The sequence below is a fragment of the Panicum hallii genome, chromosome 1 (genome assembly GCF_002211085.1).
Source record: "Panicum hallii strain FIL2 chromosome 1, PHallii_v3.1, whole genome shotgun sequence".
NCBI classification, from domain to species: Eukaryota; Viridiplantae; Streptophyta; class Magnoliopsida; order Poales; family Poaceae; genus Panicum; species Panicum hallii.
In genome coordinates this window covers 54,473,199-54,495,119 of record NC_038042.1, presented here as the reverse complement: position 1 = coordinate 54,495,119, position 21,921 = coordinate 54,473,199, and the positions used below count along the sequence as shown (strand labels likewise).

Genomic DNA, 21,921 nt, shown 5'->3' with positions numbered 1-21,921 from the left:
TTTGGATTTCTAGAACAGTCATTCCCATCTCTGACCACCAATTTTGACCGGAGACCACCTGGTCATCCTCCAAGCCATCTTCTACCCATTGGATTCTTCTGATGGCGTCCGACAAGCATCAGTGCTGCTCTGCCTGTGAGAAAACAAGTTTAACATTCCTAGAAAACAAAGAGACATGGTGTGCCAGCTCCAAGCTGCACCAAGAATAGTATGGAGATGATTGGGAGCCATGCACTGCCACACTGGGCTTCCAGCAGTATTTTTGTCTAAATTTGACCGCTGTTCCTGCTCGACGAACACGAATTCCTTTGCTCTCTGAATTCTTTACACGAACTCAGCAAGATTGGCCTTAAACAAGAGAGTTAACAAATGAAAAAACTGAAGTAGTAGCACAGCCTGATAGGACGTTGCATCGCAGAGCATCCACATGTCCCTGTGCCGCGAAGAGAGTTCGCAATTGCAATCACCTTTCGCCATGTGCGGCAGAAGCCCAGGCAGTTTCAATCGGACAGCCGACAGCATCCCCTCGCATGGGAAAAAGGCTACCAGTCTCGCCTCCTCCGGCACGCGAATGGGGGGCAAGGGGTCGGCAATGGCCATCGATGCGTTTTCCCCTGCTAGGGCAGACACGGCGCGAAAGGCTACACGCCTCCTGCTCTCACGGACGTGGAGACGGTGGTGGCGAGCAACGTGCGACTGGTGCGAGCGTCAGTGGTGGCCGCAGCGCAGCCATGGCAGCAGAGATCCGCATGGCGGGGGCGCACATGGAACTTGACTGTTGCTTTGAATCTCTGCGATATCTTCTTTGCAGTTGCAGCGTCCTGTACCTGTGCCCGGGGACTGGGCGGGGAATGGACGGCTGGGAAGGATCAATCTTTTTTTTCCTTTACCTTTTACTTGCTTTATTACTTTACTTTTGTTTTTCAGTTTGAGTGAGCGTCTTCTGGATTGTTCTTCGCGCGTAAAATTTGAGTCCTCGTTCGAGCGGCACTACATTCTCTGACACTTTGCCCAGATTTCAAATCGTACAGAATGGAAAAAACATCCAGGAGAGAAATGTTTGACTCCAGAATGAACTGCAACAGCATTTGGAAAGGGTATCTCGTTATCTTTTTACACTAAACAAGCATATCGCTCGTATAGTATACTAGTACTGACAGTAGCCCTGATAAAGCATGCGCAGTCATGCAGATCGACCGGGGTCCATGGACATGGGAGCACCATGTTAAAAAAAAACAAAACTGCTGCGGCTTTGGATTTCAAAAACTAGCAGACAACTAGAGCACCAAGCAGACGGTATTTCCAGATGCTTTGGAGTAGGCACTATTGGCAAAGATTTCAGTTTAGCAACGAGAACGAAATGCTAAAAGTTTTTTAGGGTTCGAGTTCAGGAAATGGGACAGAGCTGAAGGGAATTCCGGACGGTTGCGTACGTTGCCCTGGCGTATTTCAGGGGGGGCAGTCGGCCAAACGCCGTGGCACGGGAGCCGAGACGGACGGGAGGACTCCGGCGAGCCGAGGCGACAGGCGACGCCCCGTCCGGCACCATCCGACCTGACGGATGCGTGCTGTCGCCGCCTTGCCCGCTTGGTGGCTTCGTTCAACGCGAGACATCAGTGGACGCGCGTTTTTCTCCTCTCCGCCGAACAGCGTGCCGTCTGCTTCCTCGGGCTCGCCGACGACCGGGAGCTGCCTGGACGGCCCCGGCGGCGGCGTTCCCACGCACACAAGCAGTGGGCGGCCCAAACAATGGCCCACATCGCGCGATTGTGCAATCGTTTTGGGCTTGACTACTAATTGGGCTTTCGCAGGACTAGTAGATTGGGCCCGGCAGCCCATTTCCAGGAAAGCCCGTCGTCAGCAACCCAGACGATTCAGTGTTGCAATCTCGCCCTACTGCATGTAGCAATCACACAGTATCAGTATATCAGGCTAACAGCGCCCTTAAGTATCTCACCAGAACGCAATCGTGTGAGCTCAACCCAGCGATAAATACATAACTTATGTTTTAGATGCACCAAGAGGTTCACACATGAGGCTGGAGACAATAGTTTTTTAAAAAATAAACAAAAGAGGTTTACATGCATCTAGGGGATTGATACATGATTCAGTAACATCTTGATCGCTGATTAATTCATCTCGACCTCCCATATGCTTTAAACTTGAAGTATGTTATCACACCTACTTCACTGCGGCAAGTCTTTTCCTATTGGGAAATGCTGGACTCGAACCATCAGAGCAGCAAAACAAGCAATTGATTTGAATCCACTGGCGTATCGACCCGTGCTCCCACACAAGTTAATTAGAATTAATATAAAAATAAATTTTATAGCTAACAATTATAATTATCTATCTCAAAACCCTCTCATCTATGAAATATTCTAACACATACTCTAAAACACATATTTATCATTATCTAGTTGCAATAAATTTCATTTTGCATCACACCTCCATGTGTGTTTGATATATATTTAATTGAACTATTTGTTTGTTAATTGATATTCTTATCTCTTTCATCATACATGAATACATGGTGACACATAGTGTGGCTAGTATTTCTATATAAACAATAACATAAATAATATATTATTAATAATAAAAATAGTAATTTAGAATTTTATATTGGTGCACTTTAATATTTTGTTATAATTGTATAATTTAGATTTAGATTTAGAGGTTACTTTAATTGTTAATAATGATATAATTGGATAATTTATATGCAAATTTAGAAGATTATTTGCATTATTTTTATAATGGCGTAGGTACGTAATTTACATGAAGATTAGAGGGTTATTTTAGATTTTTTATAGTGGTAGAGATGGGTAATTTAGATACATATTTACGGGTTACTTTATTGTATTTTTATAATGATAGAGTTGAATAATTTATTGAAAATATAACAGATCCAACAATTATTATGATTAAAGTTGTCGGATTATGATTAGAGTTGTCGGATTGATGACCGGATATTTCTGATTTTTGTAAGAATATCTAGAATTTCTCTATATTTTTAGAGCGTCCACCTAGGATCCTAAGTGGTTTCATCTGAAGGCTTTTAGAAGAGTCTCCAATTATTAGTAATAGTAAGATTGGAGCATGACAATACAAGGCAGCGGTGCCTGACAATACTAAAACCAAGATTGCAAAATTAACTCTGAAGCTTTGTTTACAAAGGGTATCTGCTGCGTTGATTTACATTTTTTCCCCCTCAGAATTACCTATCAACAAAACCACGATTACCTCACACTCGCAATGGATGTCTGCTTCTGGGCATTCCCAAGTTTTTATGAAATACTAGGTAAACTGACAATGTAAAACCAATATTGGTAGATTTATCATAATTGTAGAACGTATCGATATACCAAATTTCCTATACTTGTGATCGGAAAGTGCATCAAATTTCACTATCTCTGTCTAAGAAAAAAGATGCCGAATCATGTCCTGTAATCAGGACTTAAAATCTTGATTTTTCCGCCATTAAAGTCATAACTGCACTTCAGAGTGCCACCAAGATGTGATCATGTGAACACAACTCTTCTCTAAATACATCGGTTGTGTTTCAGATGCATCAATAGGTTTTAGATGCATTTTGTTGCACCAATGGGATTAATAGACGGCACATTAGTCTCTTAATCATCGTATAATTCTTCTCGACCTCCCACGTGCTTATCCTATCTTGAACTATATAACACCTCTACTTGACAGTCTTGACTACTTGATTGCACAGCACAGGAGCTGCCGAGCTGTCCTTCCAGATCTGTAAACCTTGAGGCCTCCATTTTTAACCCTTAACATCTGCAACCATTTTTTTCGATTTCGTCTTGCAATTGGTCAGTCTTCGGATACACTGAGACCGATGAACTGAAAACCAATCGCAAAATACATGATGGATTGAGGAAGAACGAAGAGGTAAAAATAGTCATCCCTGTATATGTAGTCAAAGCACGCAGACACCAGAAGGAACAGGCCAAAAAATATCTCAAGACAGTGGAACCTGACAAGAAGCAGGATAGCAAATTAGCGACAAGGCCCAAGGCTATGATACAACGAAGTGTATCTGATAAATATATTCTTCTCTAAGAATTACCTGTCTTTGAAACGACTGTTCCCTGGAACACTGGCAATGGACTTTAGCTTCTGCAGATTCCCCAGCTTTTGTGTGACAATCCATTCATTTGCCCTGTCAGCTTCGAAAAGTCCTATCAAAATGGCTTTAAATCGATGCAATGCCATTACATTCTCAAATAAGACCCACAGTATTATCAGATGGATAGACCTGCATCACAATAGGAATTCAGCGTGTGGAAAGTTCAAACATAGCATCTTGTACTCCCTCCATCTCCATTCAAGTACACTTGATGTCTCAGACAGGGGGAAAATGGGTTGTTTACACTTTTCAGCTTTTCTTTCTTGTCTGAATCGTCAAGTAAACTTGACTGGAGGTAGTACTAGCTACGAAAACTCAGTGAAGCAAGCACTGATCTAACCTTGGAGTCCCAACAGAATTAAGGAGAGTGATAGCTGTGGGGATACAGATCAGCGCCCACACAGGGATCTGCGCTTCCGGGAATAGAATGATCATTGGAATCAGAATGCTGAAAAAGAAGAGGGTGAAGAATGTGCCGACAATTCTCCGGGCAATGAAAAAGTCATAGATCATGTACAACTTCTTCCAAACCGACACTTTCTGCACGAGAAAACAAATAAACTTATGTTATAAACATGTTGACAAAGAACCACTGAACAAAATGGGGGCACTACGATGTTCATACGCCAAAATCTTTTTGTTACAGCATCATGCCTTGTACCGGGGCGCAGTGTACAAGACTAACCTTGGCTGCAATAATTTCCCGGAACATTTTCTTGAACAGCAGCGCAGGGCCGCATGACCAGCGATGCTGCTGGGACCGGTATGCCTTCAGAGTGCTCGGCAGCTCACTCTTAACCTGAAACCAAATTGAAACGCCCAATCTTGGATCAGTTTGATAAATCTATGCGCCTGACATAATGGTATCTCGGATCAATTTGTTGAAGCTCTGAACCTTTATGCTGCCAACGTAAACGAATTCCCAGCCCAAGAGGCCTGCTCGCAGGGCCAAGTCCATGTCCTCAGCAGTGGTTCGGTCCTCCCAACCACCGGACTCGACAATCGCCTGTGTCCTCCACACTCCAGCGGTTCCTGCGTGCATGAATAAATTCGGTTCTGTTTCTTGAGCACGACTGAAAATGACAGCGTGGCATGAACAACTGCGCCGGCGCAGCGGAGAAGAGAGAGCGGCTGCAGGTACCGTTGTAGCCAAAGAAGTTGCAGAGGGAAGAGCCAGCTTCCTGCTCCACCTTGAAGTGGTAGTCCATGGACATCTCTTGCATTCTCGTCAGAAAGCAGTCGTTGGCATTCACTACGGGCAGCTTAAACAAAAATTTTGTCAGCATTAGGAAAAATTGCAGCAGCTTGATCTCAAAGCATAACATTAGCTGGAATTGAACTGGCTGACGAACGTATTTTCTTCGCCTAAAAAGAACGTGTTTTCTCGAAGAATTATTTTTTTCTAATTTTTTTGGAACAATGCTAACGGACGTATTTAAATCCTCAGAAGCTGAAATCTTGTTCCTGTGTCCTCCAGGTTGGATCACGTGCATCTGAAGCTCTGAATAATAAGCTGGTTAATAGTTGGGCCCTAATGTAAAAACATATGGGCCTCGATGTAAAAACGGTGGGCCTCGATGTAGAAACATTAATGGGCCTCATGGGCATCTTTTTTTCTTTATTTTAGACGACGGATGCTGAAAGCTCATTAAAGGCCTGGTAATGGGCTACGAATCTTACTTAGCAAGCTGGGTTTTTGCTGGGCTGAACCGTTATACATACCAGTAGGCCTGCTTGAAGCCCAAGAAAAAAATCAAGCATGGCGAGAAGCGGTATAAATATCAAGCTAGCCAGCACCTACCAGCAGCAGCAGCCCCTGTCTGGGCTGCACTTGAAGTGCAGGCAACTTGCTTTCGTTGCCTTACCAAAAACTAAATAAAAATAAAAAACAGTGGCGACCTTTGTCGGTTGCCAGCACGGCACGGCGTGGTTGAGGACTCACCGAACTTCCAGCGCGTCTGCACGAGCGCGAGGCTGGGGTTGTGGAGGAGGAACGGGACGGTCTTGGCGAGGAAGTCCGGCGCCGGCTGGAAGTCGGCGTCGAACATGGCGACGAACTCGCAGCCCCGGACGTAGGCGTGGCGCATCCCCTCCTTGAGGTTCCCGGCCTTGTACCCGGCCCTGTCCTTGCGCGTCTCGTACCTGATGTTGATCCCCTCCGCCGCCCACCGCTCGCACTCGCTCTTCACCAGCTCCTGCCGATCCAGATCAACAAAGATTCCCGTCAGGCTCTCTGATGCCCAACTGCTCGCCGTCGTGCGGATCGAATTGCAGTGAGCAAACGGCCAAACGTTTCAAAACAAGGTAAAGAAATGGCAAGTTTTTTGTTTGTTCACACTCCAGGACCATGCTTTCCTGCCGGCACCCGATTCTTGTGCTGCATGTTACCCCGGCAAATGGCAGGGGCATTCAAGCTGTGGAGCAGCGGGTGAAAACGAAGGCCGATCTCACTCACCTTGATGACGGCGTCGGTGGAGTCGTCTAAGACCTGCACTATTAATCGATCCACCGGCCATGTGAGCCTACAAGCTGCCCCTATTGATAGCTGGTACACCTGCGTGTTTTCAAGAAAAAATCCTGTCAGAGATGACACTGTAATTTGAGCATCTGACAAACACCCCTTGTTCTGCATTATAATCCACTTTTGGCAGTAACAGAACTATGGCTGCTGCAGCATAGACAGTAGCAATGCAATGCAGAGTTATTGAGTTCAATCCAAAGGACTCTTAACAAGGGTCAAGATGTTGGACTTAATACGCATGAGAATAGTGGTTCAGCAATTAGCTCACTCTGAAGTCTGAACAACTGTCAGAGTTCACCAAGAAGGCAAGAACACTTGATCCTGCGAGTAGCAGAGTCCGGGAGACACAGACCTCCTTCTCGTTGTACATGGGGATCTGGACGAGCACCATGGGGTAGGCCTCGGAGCCGGCGTCCTCCTCGTCGGTGCGCGCGATGGGGTCGCACCTGTACATCCGCCACGGCCGCCGGCGCAGCAGCTTCATCACGGAGCTGACCGTCCCCAGGAACACCTTCTCGGCCAGCACGATCACCGACATGATCATGCACAGCGCCACCGCGGCCCTGAGCAGCGGCACGAGGAGCTCGGCCCTGACATGCCCCCACGCCCGGAGCCACCACTCGACGACGGCGGCGATCACGGGGGAGATGGAGAGCTGGTCGCCAGGCGCGCGGAAGAAGAAGAAGACGTCGCCGGCGGCGCGCAGCGCGTGGCCACCTGCATTATTGGAAACGGTGTCCATGAGCGGAGGGACGATCAAAGATCAGGTTATCACTCCTAGCAGGAACAGGGCAGGAACAGGGGTGAAGTGTACCTTCCATGGCTGCTGCGTTGAGTGGCGTTGCACTTCAGGCACTGCTCGTTTTAGGAGGCAATGGTAGTGGTGGTGGTTGTGGCATGGAGACCACAAGGCGGAGGAGAATGCGCGGAGTTATTACAAGCTCGGATTGACTAAATAGGCGTCTCAGATCTGTAGGATAGACGACTCTCTTCTCCCTCCCTCTCAGACACAGATTCGGCTCACTGCAGTTGTTACTACAGTACCAAGCAACTTTACAGCAGATGCGAGTAACAATGCAAGATAAAGTCGACATCCCAGTTTGTCAGGACCTGCGCGATCGCGAACCTATGGAGTACTATACTTGACGGATCCCTACCAGTTTCGCGCGCAAGAAAAAAAAATCGATGGTGCAAAGTTTCCTCGTCACACGTTGCCATGTGAGCCCTGCATGATAGAGTAAGCGTAGGGTTTTGGACGCTCTAGCCAGCGGCCGGATCCAATGGACAGTGCGGTTGGTTGCCCGACCTGTGTCGATGGTCATGGTCGATGGAGGCCCATGCATTTGCTACGACCTTGCAGCTAAACACCACCAGGATCGTTTTCCCTCAAATTAAAAAAAGAGCATCACCAGGAGTAGTTGCAGACGAAGCAGTAGTTGCATTGGCATGTGACAGCCTGTGGGATAGCTACGCCCAATTAAAGAGGCGTCGGCATCACCCTGTTTGGTGCACGAGTCATCGGATTCATTGCGGCGATGCTTTAAGCTTAGCTAGTCGTAGAAGCCACAGTGAGAGAGGTGAGTCTGGTCTGTAGTCGTGTACTTTTTTTATGCGCATCTTTGAGCGTGGCAATTATTGGGGGGCATGTCTGTGATGTGCCGTCGTAGCAAATCTATGCCGTCGGCGTCGATGGCGACGGCGTCTTCCTCCAGCTGGCGTCGGCGACGCGCCGCCCACGCGGGGGGATGGTGGCTGAGGTAGGATCTGAAGGTAGGGAGCGATTCCTGCATGAAATTTATTGGGTGTGAGAGCTACTTTCGAGTTCGACTGGTAACAACTCTTGGGAAGATTCCAATCACGAGAGAAATATACTGCCCATCTGGTAGAAGTTGAAGTTCAAGGATTTGCCAGCATAAGGTAGATACAAAAATGGCGATGTAAAGAGTAGTACAGCTTCTACAACTCCATTTACCGGCGGAATGCACGCGCCTCGCCTCCAAAACTCGATAATTTTACATCACCTGGAACCGGATCAAAGTGATTCAGACCATGAGCACGGCAGCAGCAGAGGTCACTTGCATCGCCGTCGGCCCGTCGCTGTCTAGCTAGTCCCCTTCGCCCGGTGGCATCATCGCACGCACGCCCGCCCACGCTCCCCCGGCACGCCACGCCAGCCACCGTCGCCCGGCGCAAATGCGCCGCGCGCACCGCCTGGAAGAAGCACGCCCGCGGCCGCGCGTCCAGGGTCCCGCGACGGGAGGCGCGCGTCGGCGTCGCCAGCCGGCTCGCTCACCACTGGTACTTGGCCTTGACGAGCACGTCCTCATAGAGCTCCGCGGCGTGGTCCCAGCTGAGGTCCTGCGCCATGCCGCGCGCCTGCAGGCCCCGCCAGCTCTCCTTGTAGTTCCGGTACGTATTGAGGCAGTGCCCGAGCGCGTCGATCATCCGGTTCGCCTCCGCGCGGTCGAACGTCCACCCGAGCCCGGCGTCCGCGAACGGGTCGAAGGGCGCCACCGTGTCGCGGAGCCCGCCCACGGCGTGCACCACGGGCACCGTGCCGTACGCCATCGCGTACAGCTGGTTCAGCCCGCACGGCTCGAACCGCGACGGCATCAGCAGGACGTCCGCGCCCGCCGTGATGCGGTGCGCCATAGGCACCGAGAACCCCACCCACGCGCGCACCTTGTCGCTGTGCTCCGCCTCGCACCGCCGCAGCAGGTCCTCCAGGTCGGGCCGCCCCGTGCCCAGCATCACCAGCTGCACGTCCTGCCCCGCGATCCAGTGGATCGCGTCCGCGATGATGTCCACTCCCTTCTGGTGGTCCAGGCGCCCGACGAAGCCGATCAGCGGCACGTCGTCGCGGACCTGCAGACCGAGCTGCCGCTGCAGGGCCGCCTTGCACTGCCGCTTGCCCGTGTCCAGCGTCTCGAACGTGTAGTTGGTGTAGCCGTCCGAGTGCAGGTGCACGTCCACCGCGGGGTTCCATTCGCTCATGTCGATGCCGTTCACGATGCCCTGCAGCTTCCAGTCGTTCTGGTTTATGATGTCGTGGAGTCCCCACCCACCTTCCAACGTCTTCAGCTCCCACAGATACCCGCTGCTCACGGTGACCACCCGGTCTGCCATCTTCAGCCCGGCAGCAAAGACGTTGCTGTGATCGCCACCAACAGGATCGTACAACTTGAAGTGATCGATGTAGTGTTCAGGCAAGTCGAAACTGAAGAAGTCATCTACAGGGCCACGACCCTGCAATGGGAACAGTAAGCATAACTGCATCAGTAATTTTGGTCTTGGGTGTCAGGTAGCAAAAGCTAACTGAAAATACATTAACCAAAGCAATAATTTTATGTCTGAGGTACTATATCAGTCTTCATTGTGTTTCATGAACTACGAACTAAATTGACGCCTGAAAGTTACAAAGAACCAAATTGATCCCTGAAAGTAGCAAAGAACTGATGCCTGAAAGTAGAAAAGAATTCATGCCGGAAAGTAACAAATGTTTTGCATATCCAGAAAAATTATTCTTATGAAGCAAAAGCATGTTTCTAGATATCCGTCACATTCCTGTCCGACAAAAAAAAATTATCGTCACTTTACTAATATACTACTGCATTCTGTCCTGCGACTGAACTCTAGTTTATTTCATCTGAATATCAGATCACTAATCAAGTGGAGGAAACTAACTAGTAGCTTAACAGCCTTTCAGATTCACCAAGTTGTGAAATAATTGATATCATTATGTACATCTGAAAAATCTGCATGACAAAAACCTACAGAGATATGAATAGCACAAGTACAGGTGATTCAGAATGAAGTACACTACTGGGTCAAGTCTCATAGATAAAAGAGAGGCAAGCTAAGATTAAGGCGCAAAACCTGATGAGCAATGTTGTGTATCACAAGAACGGATCGAGCATACTGCATCAAACCATTGTCTCGATAATAGGCCTTCAGATAGACAGGCAGAAGTGCAGTATGCCAATCATTAGCGATGAAAACTAAATTGCCATCACCATAGACGGTACCACCGCATGGAGCATACCATGGAACCTGCAAATGTCCAGAATAAATTTGAAAACAAACATAATGGCATATTGATTCACGATAACAATCATAAACATATATGAGCTGCCACTGAGTTGTTATACAAAACTATTCAATGAGGTGCATATACAGCTTGCTGCGAGAAATTCAAAAGCAATACACAGATTTCTGCAGATTAATATAATCCTGCTGGAAATATAGAAAAATATATAATGGCTAACAAGTACAGAGTACATATTGTACAAGTTTGTGGGGCCAGGACACAGTTGCATTTCAAATACCACCAGTAATGAATTATCTTCTCATGGATCAGTAATCAATTAGATATCAAAAAGTCAAAATTAGTTCTCATCGTGAAATGCTTAGAAATCTATAGCAGTTAGCAGTACAATAGGGGAAGGTACCTCAACAGCAGCCTTGCAGAACAAAATCATGCGCTTCAAAACATCCTGCCATCAAATGACAAAATGTACAAACATAGTTTAAATGAACGTGGTAGGCATTCAATTTAATTTTCCACTGTTAAGAGAAGCCCTAGAAAATTGGGCTTTACCAATCTTTCTCCTCCATAAATATCATTGTGCCGGTGCCGGAAGGGAGGGGCTTCTATAAATACGAAATCAACTCCATCAATGTAAGAATGAAAATAAGTCACTTCTGAATCCTGCAAATCAGAGCAAGGAGAACTTCAGTTCTACTATTATCCTTCTCTTTCATACAGGAGACTGCAGCCTTTTTCCTTTTTTTTGTCCATACCTGTCCAGCTACCCTGTAACGTCTGCGTACACCTAAATCCCGGGCTTCTGCATACTCGCCATACCTTGGTATCACTACCTGATATTGGCATGCACATTTGCATTAATTTTCGTCACATATGCATTCTAATTTTTCTCCCTTTTTTTTTTGGACCTGTACTATATGTCTATATGAGGTAGTTTTTCCATGTTGCATAGGTGCATGACAGCTTAAGCAGCATCTGTTATATCATTTCATCATATCTCCTAGCAATGTAAGAACTAGTACTCTTCTGCAACGTACGACATGTTTTTAAATTTTTTAGGACTACAGAAAAATTAAACGAGTGTGTACCATAACACGGTGTCCTCTCCTTGCTAAAGCCTTGGGCAAAGCACCCACAACATCTCCGAGACCACCTATGCGGCAGCAATCGTCAGAGCAAATAATCAAAATAGTAACTTAGAAGCAGTACAACAGTGTACATGCGAAGGCTTAGTTTGGATTCAGTAACACTAACACAGCAGAATGCATTTACCTGTTTTGCAGAAAGGAGCACATTCAGAAGCCACCACCACGATATTCATCACATTCGGGCCAGCCAAAGGTCCAGGTTCCTTGTCCTCACTGTCATCGGCAGCACCCGCCGCCGCTTCCGTAGCCGCAGCAGCATCAGCCTTAGCTTCCACCGTTTCAGCGATGCCAACGCATTCCTTAGCATCATCCAATGCGGTCGGCTTCGGTTCTGAAACCTTCGCCCTGGCATCCGTTTCTGTCTCGGAGACAGGAGCTGGCGACTCGGCTTTGGGTTCGGACACTGGCGCGGCAGATTTGCTCGCACTGCTGCTCTCAAGCGCCCCATTTTGCTTTGCAGCGCTGCGGCGTTGCTTCGGCGTGGATGTCACAGGTTTGGGAGGTGAAGCAGAATCTGCAGCCTGGATGCACGATGGATTCGGTCAGAAATTCAGCATCAGTGAAGCGGAGCAAAGCAACTTGCACAAAACTCAGCGATTCAGCAGCTTGAACTTATAATTTCAATTTTCAAGCGTGTGTCACATGTAGTGTTACAGCAAGTAAAAATAGACGCATGGCTGAAACTACACGTGAAGCTGCATTCCGAAAGAAACGGCGACCAGCTGCGCAGTTTGAACTAAATAATTCTCGCTTCTGACAAGCAAACTGCGCACTAATCCGACATAATTTTATACTATTTTGTTTAGGCGAAACAACATGGAATTTTTCATGTTCCAAGTGTCAACTGTGTTGGGAACAACCTTGTCCTTGCTGCCCTGCACGGCGACCCCCTTCAGCGTGGAGCTCTCTAATGCCGCCGCGGCCTCCTCACCCTCGCCCCCGCCCGGTGCCGCCGCGGCGCGCACTGCTGCCGCTCCATCCCGAGACGGGCCCCGGTGCGCCCAATGCAAGCGGAGCCCCGCGCCGCCGTAGCCGTACGAGCGCAGAGCCGCGCCGACCCTGCTCCGCCTGCGCCGCGGCGAGGATGACGCGACGAGGAGGAGGAAAGCCGAGGAGGAGGAAGCGATTGTCCCCGACATCGGATCCCAAAGCACAACTCCTGCTGCTGCTGCTGCTAATTCTCCCGATACTACCAGAAGGATTCGAGACTGGAGAAAGGAGGCGAGGATGGCGAGCGGCGTGGCGCACGAGGGAGGTCTGCGCGAGTTTGTGAGGCCGGCGTTGAGGTTGAGGCGGGGCCGGTGGGCCTTGCAGGGGGAGGAGGTGGGGACTTGGAGTTGGAGGCCAGGGGCGAGCCGATCGAGTGGCTTGGGTGGAGGGGAGGACGACGACGGCCTCGGTCACTGCCCTGTTTTTGCATTTTGAGTGGGAGATATTTTTTCTCCAAATATTTATCGGCTTTATTGTGGCTCGGGGTGTGGCTGACCTGTGGGCCAGGGACGGCTATCGCGTGCACCACGTGGAGCAATGGGTGAATGCTATTGGTCACTGCATAAATGGGTCCCAGCGATGTCGCGAAGCGTACGCGAGAGATTCGTTCTATTAGATCGCTTGTGGCTGACAGGTGGGCCTGTGAACATGGCGCGTGTGTTTCCGTCATATTGTTACCGTGTGTTGTTTAGAAAAACAACAGATTTAGGAAAAAGAGAAGCGCGGCAATAGTTGAACGACAACAGTTGATAATAGTGGAACGACAGAAGTGGAGCACTATCATTATTCTATTAACGCTTGGGGAACTTTCTGATTCCGTTTATTGGTTTACCGAGGTGCCTACGTAACTACATTAATCTAAAAAATCGATACCCCAACTTCTTGGATATTTTCATAGATGTAGCATGTAGGTTGTGCGTGTGCATTCATGTGTGCGCGCGTGTCTATATATATTAGGGATTGGGAGTCAAAGACACTTGAATCACACAAGGTTCGAATACTAAAAGAGATTGTAGTCTCACCGGTGTGTTGGGTAAAAAAAATAGAGATCTTTTTGTTTAGGGGAAAAGACATCTTTTTAACCCTCAACTATTACTCTAGTTCATAAAAAAATCTCCAATATAATATTTGAGATGATTGAATTTGATGATGATTTTTACAAGAAAAGAGAGATGTGGCAAGATCAATCATGTGGGAAAACATTTGTTCAAAGCATGTTATTTTAAATTATACGCATTTTTAAAAGATTATTTATGGTTGGGTCTATGAGGCGCACATCTTCCTTTTTTGAAAGAAAACGCATGAGGCCTTCAAACACTCTTCGAATTTCAAATCTATGTATATGCAATGCCTAACTCTTTCTGGGAATAGCGCGATGGTGCAATATATCTACACATATCTACATGATGGTACGCTGACAACAACTGGCCGGTAACCCTTAGGACAAAACCAGTTATTGCTGACAAATTAAAGTTTGGTCTGAGTAGTTTGATTTAGCCCTTCTCCTCTTTTTTTTTCCTTTTGGGCGTGAAGCCTTGCAATCCTTCGTACATATCCACCCTTTATATATTTATGAAAAAAAAGATAACGAGCTCCACAGCCGATTTTCCTAAAAAAAAATACCAAGTTCATAATATACTATATTACATTCAGAAATCAGAGTACCTTTGATGTTATGAGATGTCTAAAACTAATAACGAAAATCTCCCAGCCATGAAATTCTAGAGGTTCACACTTTACAAAGAACTATAGCACCATTAGGTTGTGCATGCACACGTGTTAACGTATGTCGTTCCACGTGGATGAAGAATAGCACCATTGATGACTGGACAAGCACAAGTTACACATGTTAACACTATCGATGCACATCTACGCAACATGGTTTCCTGCATGCTCGTCGACCTCAGTCCACAGATTATAGGAAGAAGTTTGCAAAGCTAGCTTCTGTAGCCACGCCATATCGCCTCCGTCTAGCCCAACTCTTATTTCTTTTATTGCCAATGTAGAACAGAACATAGTATAATCGCCATATTTTACCCATTTATTTACAAGGGAGATAAGAGATCGTGCACAAGAACCAAACTTTGGAATTTATGACCAGCAACAAACAAGTTTGGATAATAGATAGATTGGCGCCGGCTATTTTGCTAATTGCTAATCCGGCTGTTGATTCTCCCTGGAAACTTGTCTTTTCCCTTGTGAAAAAATGACATGAGTTCATGACCAGGTGTAAAGATCTGCAGAGAATACGACGTGGCAACGCACCACCCACGTACTCCACACAAGGGTCCAAGAGTTCACCGCCGGTGTGACTTGGCACACATCTCAACCACACGCCCGGATCCAACAGCAAAAAAAAGCGGAAACAAACAAAACCTGATCCTTACCCGATCTGGACCGTCCGATTGCCCGATCCGACGGCTAGAGCCTCCCGCAATCCCCCCCTCATCCTATCCATCCACTCCCGCTTCACTACTACCCGTGCCACGCTGAGCTCGCAGCTCGCACTCGAGCACGTCGAGCTCAAACGAAAGATCCCCCCTCCCGAGGCGCGCGGCCGGGCCGGAGCCAAGAATCCTCGCAACAATGACTTCCCTCTCCTCCGCCGTGGCATTGCCGTCGTCGTGCCGGGCGCGTCCGGCGAGCGGCAGCCGGCGGGCGCGGCTGCTGGTGACGCGGGCAGCGGCGTCGAGCCCCAAGCTGCAGAACGGGCGGCGGCTGCGGGTGGCCGTGGTCGGGGGCGGCCCCGCCGGCGGCGCCGCGGCGGAGGCGCTGGCGAAGGGCGGCGTGGAGACTGTGCTCATCGAGCGGAAGATGGACAACTGCAAGCCCTGCGGCGGGGCCATCCCGCTGTGCATGGTGTCGGAGTTCGACCTGCCGCTGGACCTCGTGGACCGGAAGGTGAGGAAGATGAAGATGATCTCGCCGTCCAACGTCGCCGTCGACATCGGCCGCACGCTCGCGCCGCACGAGTACATCGGCATGGTCAGGCGCGAGGTGCTCGACGCCTACCTCCGCTCGCGGGCCCAGTCCGCCGGCGCGGAGGTCGTCAATGGCCTCTTCCTAAGGTATGCATCGGAAACCAAACACCAAGATTCAGATGAACTGAAGTGAGTGATATTCATGCACTGCCACTGATATTGGCAGCAAGAAAAATAACAGGACTTGCTCACTTTGGTAGCTAATGCAAGTTTTTGGTCTTAATTTGTGCATGCATGATTTCTTCAAAAGGAAATGGTCCATGCATGTCATTTTAGGTAGTCAATTTGTGCATGAGCGTTGAGACCCTCAAACTACTAGTACTATCACAATTTTTAGGAAATTCGATTCAAATTGAATGAACCGATGAATCAAAGGAACACATGGAAAATGGATCTGAATGCATGCTGCAGAATTTGAGCTAGAAATCCAACCCTGAAATCCCTGAATGTCAGTGCCTGTTTGAATGTAGAACGCATGTCAATGAACGGTGATTTACCAATGTCTGTTCTTCATTCTCAGGTATGAGGCGCCCAAGGAACCGAACGGCTCGTACGTGGTGCACTACAACCACTACGACAGCAGCAACGGCAAGGTGGGCGGCGAGAAGCGGTCGTTCGAGGTGGACGCGATCGTGGGCGCGGACGGCGCCAACTCCCGCGTGGCGAAGGACATGGGCGCCGGCGACTACGAGTACGCCATCGCGTTCCAGGAGCGCGTCAAGATCCCCGACGACAAGATGGTGTACTACGAGGAGCGCGCCGAGATGTACGTCGGCGACGACGTCTCCCCCGACTTCTACGGCTGGGTGTTCCCCAAGTGCGACCACGTCGCCGTCGGCACCGGCACCGTCACGCACAAGGCCGACATCAAGAAGTTCCAGGCCGCCACGCGCCTCCGCGCCAAGGACAAGATCGAGGGCGGCAAGATCATCCGCGTCGAGGCGCATCCCATCCCCGAGCACCCAAGGCCCAAGAGGTAGTACTAATGAACTTGAGCACAGACAGTCCACAAGCCAAGATTTGCTTTGCTTTTGGTCGTCCTGCATGAAGATGACACGGATCCATGGCATGGCAGGGTGGCCGGGCGTGTGACGCTGGTGGGCGACGCGGCGGGGTACGTGACCAAGTGCTCAGGCGAGGGCATCTACTTCGCGGCGAAGAGCGGGCGGATGTGCGCGGAGGCGATCGTGGCCGGCTCCGCCAACGGGACGCGGATGGTGGAGGAGAGCGACCTGCGCAAGTACCTCGCCGAGTTCGACCGGCTCTACTGGCCGACGTACAAGGTGCTCGACATCCTGCAGAAGGTGTTCTACCGCTCCAATTCGGCGCGGGAGGCGTTCGTGGAGATGTGCGCCGACGACTACGTGCAGAAGATGACCTTCGACAGCTACCTCTACAAGCGCGTCGTGCCAGGCAACCCGCTCGACGACATCAAGCTCGCCGTCAACACCATCGGCAGCCTCGTCAGGGCCACCGCGCTGCGCCGGGAGATGGAGAAGGTCACCTTGTGAGCCGCCGGCTGCGACGTCGCCGCCGTCGAGCTGTGCCATTCACTTGAGGTGTTCGAGTCGCAGCTGGTCGGTGTATTAGTAGAGATTCGCGGCTGATCAAGGGGGCAAATTTAGGCCAACGAGCGTAGGCACGGAGAGGAAGAGAAGGAGGTTGTGTAAGTTGAGCAAGTCGATCCAAGTGCTGTCTGCTTCTATTGGTCGACCCTGCCCTGTTCTTGTAAAACATAGCATCTGGTGATGTTGAGAACTCGGAGCAGTTCGATTGGAACACTGAAGACGATAAACTTCGACGTGAATGGATGTATCATACATGAAACTAAAACTTTGTTTTGATTACTGTATGCCTACATTTTCATCTTTCTGAACTCTGATGTGCAACCAATATCAGAACTGTTGGGCTCTTCCTGTAACAGAAAATAAATGACCATACAAAGTTCATGGCAGAACAACTCTGAAATTCAGAGTACGAGAATGGCAAGAAGTGAAGCGACATATATAGCAATGTTTTAGACAGTGGTGGCATGAGCCTACCTAAACATTATAAAAGTAATGTTAAGAAGGCACAATCCTAGTTTTCCTACAGTAAAATGATTCTTGCCCTGCTTCCTTCCTGATTTACTTTTCACAAAAAATAAGTCTAACCTTAATGTTACCAGTTACCACTATCACAGACTCACAGTACACCAGGAGCACCTGAAGAATTTTTAGATGGTAGTTTCTTCTCTTATTGATCCATCTAGGTCTATTCATGTAAACATCTGGTGATGTTTCATGTTTCCACAACTTGTTGGGTTACTGAAGATGGCAAAATACACTAGAAGAAATGAAACCGTTATTGTTTCTAGCAGAGAAAAAGCTTGGTAACGAAATTCTTTTGAACAATGTGGACCTTCAAAATGGGAGGTTAGCAAGGACCAATGAGCCAAGGACAGTAACATACAGCAAAACGGCTCTTGCCCTGCTGTCCAGGTTAACTTACGGCTATGACAAGCCTGACCTTAAGGTTTAACAAGTAACAACACACTATGGGCTAAGTGGCTAACACCACTACTAATTAGTAATTACGCTAGGAGACGGCTAACGCTCTGCCATCAGACAAAATTCTTATGATCAAACCAGCAGCTGCACAAAATCTGCAAGCAGAGTCATCTGCTCATCTTTCACCAATATGTGCCATGGCTCAAGAGCCTCCTCCTCTTGAAGGCCTCCTTGAAGCACGCCTGCCTGAGCCCCTTCGTCTCCTCATCCAGCATCACCTCGGGCCTCTCCTCGATTAGCTTCTTCGTCCGCTGCAGGCTTTCCACCAAGCTCCTTGTCAGGTGCCCGTCCTCTTGGGCAGACAGCTTCCCGTGCTCCTGCAGGACACGCACTCCATGTTCGTCGTCAGTTCTCGCATAGAAATATTTTTTTAGAGAATAGGTTTCCCCTCTTTATTTCAGACAAACAAAGCCACGCGTTCGCATAGAAATCTTAATAGCTGAAACGAATTTGATTGGTCTTTTGGAAAGGAAAAAAAAGGAAACGAATTTGAGGCAGTGCTCGAGCGAGAGATCAGCAGAGACCTGGACGTTGTCGATGAGCGTCTGCAGGCTCTTCACCTTGCGGTGCGGCCACCGCGGGATGCCGAGCTCCCTGCACCGCTTCTTCAAGACCGTGAGCCCCACGTTGAGCTCCCGCGCCGCCTGCTTGATCGGCATGGAGAAATGCCGGGACACCAGCTCGAACGTCAATCCATTCTTCCCTGGTCCACTTCTTGGACCTTCCTCGCTCTTGCGGCGCGCGTCCTCCTCCTCCACCAGAGCCCAGAAACTGGCGAAGTCGACCTCAGAGAGGCAGCCAAGATCGTCTGCATTTACAGGACAGAGCAAGAACATGAACTCTAGAAATCTGTGTACTAGTGCTAGATTCCTTGCACGCATCCTTGTTTACAAGGTCATTGTACCTTGAGAGAAGCTGCTCTCCGGACAAGAAATGGCACCGAAATGAGTTTCCTCTCCGAGCTGGTAGTCAGCACTGGAGTGTGGGAGAAAGATTAGTAGCTTCGATCAAAATTTCTAGCACACTCACGTGAGAACCGATGGCACCGCCAATCGGAGAGTGCTTACCTGAAATCCTGGAACTGAAAGTAGCCCTCGTCCTCGTGGAGTTTGAGCCTCTGGAAGCAGTCCCCTTCCTCGTACAATCGGAGCTCTTCCATGGCGAAGTCGTTGAGGATCAATGCCGTCGTGTGCCTACCGCCGCTATGTGGGAGACTCAGACGATGTCGTGGGCGTGGCCGGCGCTGGCGTTCCTCGTCGCCTTCTCCCTGATCGCGCTCTCCTTCACGCTGATGTGGCAGTTCGTGTCCACCGGCGCCCCCAAGGCCGGGCTCCTAACGGTTGCGCCGCGGCGGACGTGGCCGCGGTCTCGCCGCGCGCGTTCCAGGCGCTGGTCCAGCAGGCCCGGGCGGCGCCCGAGCTGTGGGTTCCTCTCCGTCGCCGCAGTGCTCGTATACGTGCTCTACAGCGTGCACGACCAGCTACGACGCCGATCGAGGAGAGCGGCGCCCTTGACGGAGGACGGGGTGCCAAGGTGCAGGACGAAGGGTGGTGCTAGGTCTATCTAGGAGATGGCTCACTAGGAGAGACACCAACAATGCTTTGTGCAGGGGGATACTGGAGTGTTTCGGTACATGCGTGGCAGATTGCAGAACGAGAAGTACACTGCCAACCTGACCAATCGCTTCATTCAATTTGGCAATGTCATTATTAGAAAATTCTCGGTTCCCAACACATAGCCATTTTTGAAGCCTCATCTCTTTTCTCTCGCCTAGATAGGCGCATGCGTTTATATACTTGTACGCCGAACATAAAAGATGCAAGTGGTCATGCACTGATGCACAGGTGAGCATACTCTCAATTTCCCTGCTTCTTCCCTTGAAAGTTTCCTTTGTCCGAAAATTTAATCAGCACTTACAAGGGTAAAAATACACAAGGTAGCCTTTCATACCCCATCCATTCTTTTTTAATAGAACTATATCCAGAACCGAAATATTCTCTTTTGATAGGTCTATCTATTTGAGTTGCCGTCTCGAGTCTGATACGGATGACCCTTTCGTTCTCGTGCAAGTAACTTATCTAGAAAAAGAAGAATTGGTGCATGCATACGATGATGATGATGATGATGATATCAATATCGAGGAGTCATCGCGGAAAATCGTTTCCACTAACAAGAAGTACGTGGTGACGTGATTAATTGGACGATAAGTAGGGTTCTTCTTCTTATCATTGTACTAAGGTGAAATAGATTTATTAAAAGAGAATGGAGGGAGTATCATCGTATGCTTGTTCTTGTAATTTTCTTTAGCACATATATGACTTTTGGCTAGCAATGAAGAACGAAATGAAATCTTGGAAAACGTAGCACATACGAGTGCGGTGTACACAACTCGAGGTAGGGGCATCACCTTGAAGAAGTATATACATGTCGCTTCACGATTTTGTAAAGAAAATACCCTTCCATTCCTATACAGTACCAGTCACGCTGGTAACAAAAAGAAACAAGCTCCATGCTTAAATTATACATTGTTGGCTGTGCGCGGTTGCAGAGGCCGGAGATGTTTCATTTTTGTAAAGAAAATGCTTAAATAATTCAAATATGAGCATACAGATGAGATGAATCTCTTTGTATGATTGCAGGGAGTACTTACTTCCTCGTGTTAAAAGGCAAGAAAATGAAGGCCTGGCCGCTACTAGGGCATTGTGACGGGATACGCCTCAGAGGAATGTTTGTGCAATTGTGTGTAAATAGGGCAACATGCACGTAACATTTAGTGCACCACAGTGATTATGCCGTTCTTCTGCTTCATGATTGCGCACGGGTCTAATCTGATTCCATGGCAGCCATCTTTGAAGGACGCAATGGCGCCTACATGCACGAATGGCAGAGTACACATTAAGACCGACAAGACGCAGGAGCATGCTCAAAGTTCTCGTTTTGCTTGCAGAATACCCCATCCCCATGCATGAGAGAGCATGCTCAAAACAGCTTCCAAATGCAACGCTGAATCGATCCCCTTGGTCCTCACGGGTACCGCGAGAAACCAGTATCAGATTGCGTGCAAAGCTCGGAGATGTCATGCAGCGGCAGCAGACCAATAGCAGTGCTGCCGAAACCGGCGGCCGAAAAGCTTTTCGCTTGCAGTTGCAGAGCTCACTGTGGCTCCCGGATCGGCGGCTCGCACGAGGAACGGCGCGGCGCGCGGATGCATGCTGCGCGAATTCAAGACCCGCAGCACGCCCAGCCCAAGTGGCTCAACAGCAGGCCTGCCCCTGCAGCGTGCTGCGCGCGCGTCTTGTCCTTCGCCTCGTGTTAGATCACATTAATGCAGCCAGAATTACCGTGCCTAAGCAAAGCATTGCTCAGATGGTGACCCGGCCGGCCGGCTAAACAAGTGATCCCAAATCCTCAAGGCTCTAGGCAAAGAAACCAAGGTTTAAGGATCCTGAACAAGTGCAACAGAAAAAAAAGGAGGGAGAAAACTCATTCCTTGTACAAAATTCACAAGGTCCATATAGAGAGACAAAGTTCTTTACCCAG

The 21,921-nt window shown here is 49.0% G+C and overlaps 4 protein-coding genes across 4 annotated transcripts; 1 reads left to right on the top strand and 3 right to left on the bottom strand.

Annotated features, from left to right (window-relative positions):
* Positions 1-3,415: 3,415 nt before the first annotated feature.
* Positions 3,416-8,373, bottom strand: LOC112886514 (probable glucomannan 4-beta-mannosyltransferase 6). The gene is made up of 10 exons (XM_025952435.1): positions 7,483-8,373; positions 7,021-7,385; positions 6,603-6,701; positions 6,090-6,342; positions 5,289-5,399; positions 5,043-5,179; positions 4,833-4,946; positions 4,488-4,687; positions 4,088-4,276; positions 3,416-3,994 (listed from the first exon to the last, which is right to left on the bottom strand). The coding sequence occupies exons 1-10, from the start codon at positions 7,487-7,489 to the stop codon at positions 3,832-3,834; spliced, it is 1,638 nt and encodes a 545-aa protein (XP_025808220.1). The 5' UTR covers positions 7,490-8,373; the 3' UTR covers positions 3,416-3,831.
* Positions 8,374-8,528: 155 nt separating this feature from the next.
* Positions 8,529-13,252, bottom strand: LOC112886504 (soluble starch synthase 2-2, chloroplastic/amyloplastic-like). Its single transcript, XM_025952424.1, has 8 exons — positions 12,722-13,252; positions 11,986-12,382; positions 11,802-11,866; positions 11,469-11,546; positions 11,266-11,376; positions 11,117-11,161; positions 10,545-10,718; positions 8,529-9,914 (listed from the first exon to the last, which is right to left on the bottom strand). Exons 1-8 carry the CDS (start codon positions 12,998-13,000, stop codon positions 8,958-8,960), a joined length of 2,106 nt encoding a protein of 701 aa, XP_025808209.1. The 5' UTR covers positions 13,001-13,252; the 3' UTR covers positions 8,529-8,957.
* A 2,094-nt stretch (positions 13,253-15,346) lies between these two features.
* On the top strand, positions 15,347-17,698 carry LOC112902015 (geranylgeranyl diphosphate reductase, chloroplastic). Its single transcript, XM_025970909.1, has 3 exons — positions 15,347-15,919; positions 16,353-16,808; positions 16,908-17,698. The coding sequence occupies exons 1-3, from the start codon at positions 15,438-15,440 to the stop codon at positions 17,341-17,343; spliced, it is 1,374 nt and encodes a 457-aa protein (XP_025826694.1). The 5' UTR covers positions 15,347-15,437; the 3' UTR covers positions 17,344-17,698.
* An 805-nt stretch (positions 17,699-18,503) lies between these two features.
* LOC112898731 (protein RKD1) lies at positions 18,504-19,540 on the bottom strand. The gene is made up of 4 exons (XM_025967011.1): positions 19,449-19,540; positions 19,286-19,356; positions 18,906-19,189; positions 18,504-18,698 (listed from the first exon to the last, which is right to left on the bottom strand). The coding sequence occupies exons 1-4, from the start codon at positions 19,538-19,540 to the stop codon at positions 18,504-18,506; spliced, it is 642 nt and encodes a 213-aa protein (XP_025822796.1).
* Between the last annotated feature and the right edge of the window lie 2,381 nt (positions 19,541-21,921).

Excerpts from the sequence above, each read along its gene's own strand:
- LOC112886514 (XM_025952435.1), bottom strand. Across the intron at positions 4,277-4,487 it reads AATTCTGTTGGGACTCCAAG|GTCTATCCATCTGATAATAC; the intron begins GTTAGATCAGTG and ends ATTGTGATGCAG. Across the intron at positions 3,995-4,087 it reads AACAGTCGTTTCAAAGACAG|GTTCCACTGTCTTGAGATAT; the intron begins GTAATTCTTAGA and ends GCTTCTTGTCAG.
- LOC112886504 (XM_025952424.1), bottom strand. The coding sequence starts at position 13,000 with ATGTCGGGGACAATCGCTTCCTCCTCCTCGGCTTTCCTCCTCCTCGTC. Across the intron at positions 11,867-11,985 it reads TGCTCCTTTCTGCAAAACAG|GTGGTCTCGGAGATGTTGTG; the intron begins GTAAATGCATTC and ends GCTGCCGCATAG. Across the intron at positions 11,162-11,265 it reads TTTATGGAGGAGAAAGATTG|GATGTTTTGAAGCGCATGAT; the intron begins GTAAAGCCCAAT and ends ATTTGATGGCAG.
- LOC112902015 (XM_025970909.1), top strand. The coding sequence starts at position 15,438 with ATGACTTCCCTCTCCTCCGCCGTGGCATTGCCGTCGTCGTGCCGGGCG. Across the intron at positions 15,920-16,352 it reads GTCAATGGCCTCTTCCTAAG|GTATGAGGCGCCCAAGGAAC; the intron begins GTATGCATCGGA and ends CTTCATTCTCAG. Across the intron at positions 16,809-16,907 it reads GAGCACCCAAGGCCCAAGAG|GGTGGCCGGGCGTGTGACGC; the intron begins GTAGTACTAATG and ends ATGGCATGGCAG.
- LOC112898731 (XM_025967011.1), bottom strand. The coding sequence starts at position 19,540 with ATGGAAGAGCTCCGATTGTACGAGGAAGGGGACTGCTTCCAGAGGCTC. Across the intron at positions 19,357-19,448 it reads TTTCAGTTCCAGGATTTCAG|TGCTGACTACCAGCTCGGAG; the intron begins GTAAGCACTCTC and ends CCCACACTCCAG. Across the intron at positions 19,190-19,285 it reads GGAGAGCAGCTTCTCTCAAG|ACGATCTTGGCTGCCTCTCT; the intron begins GTACAATGACCT and ends CTGTAAATGCAG.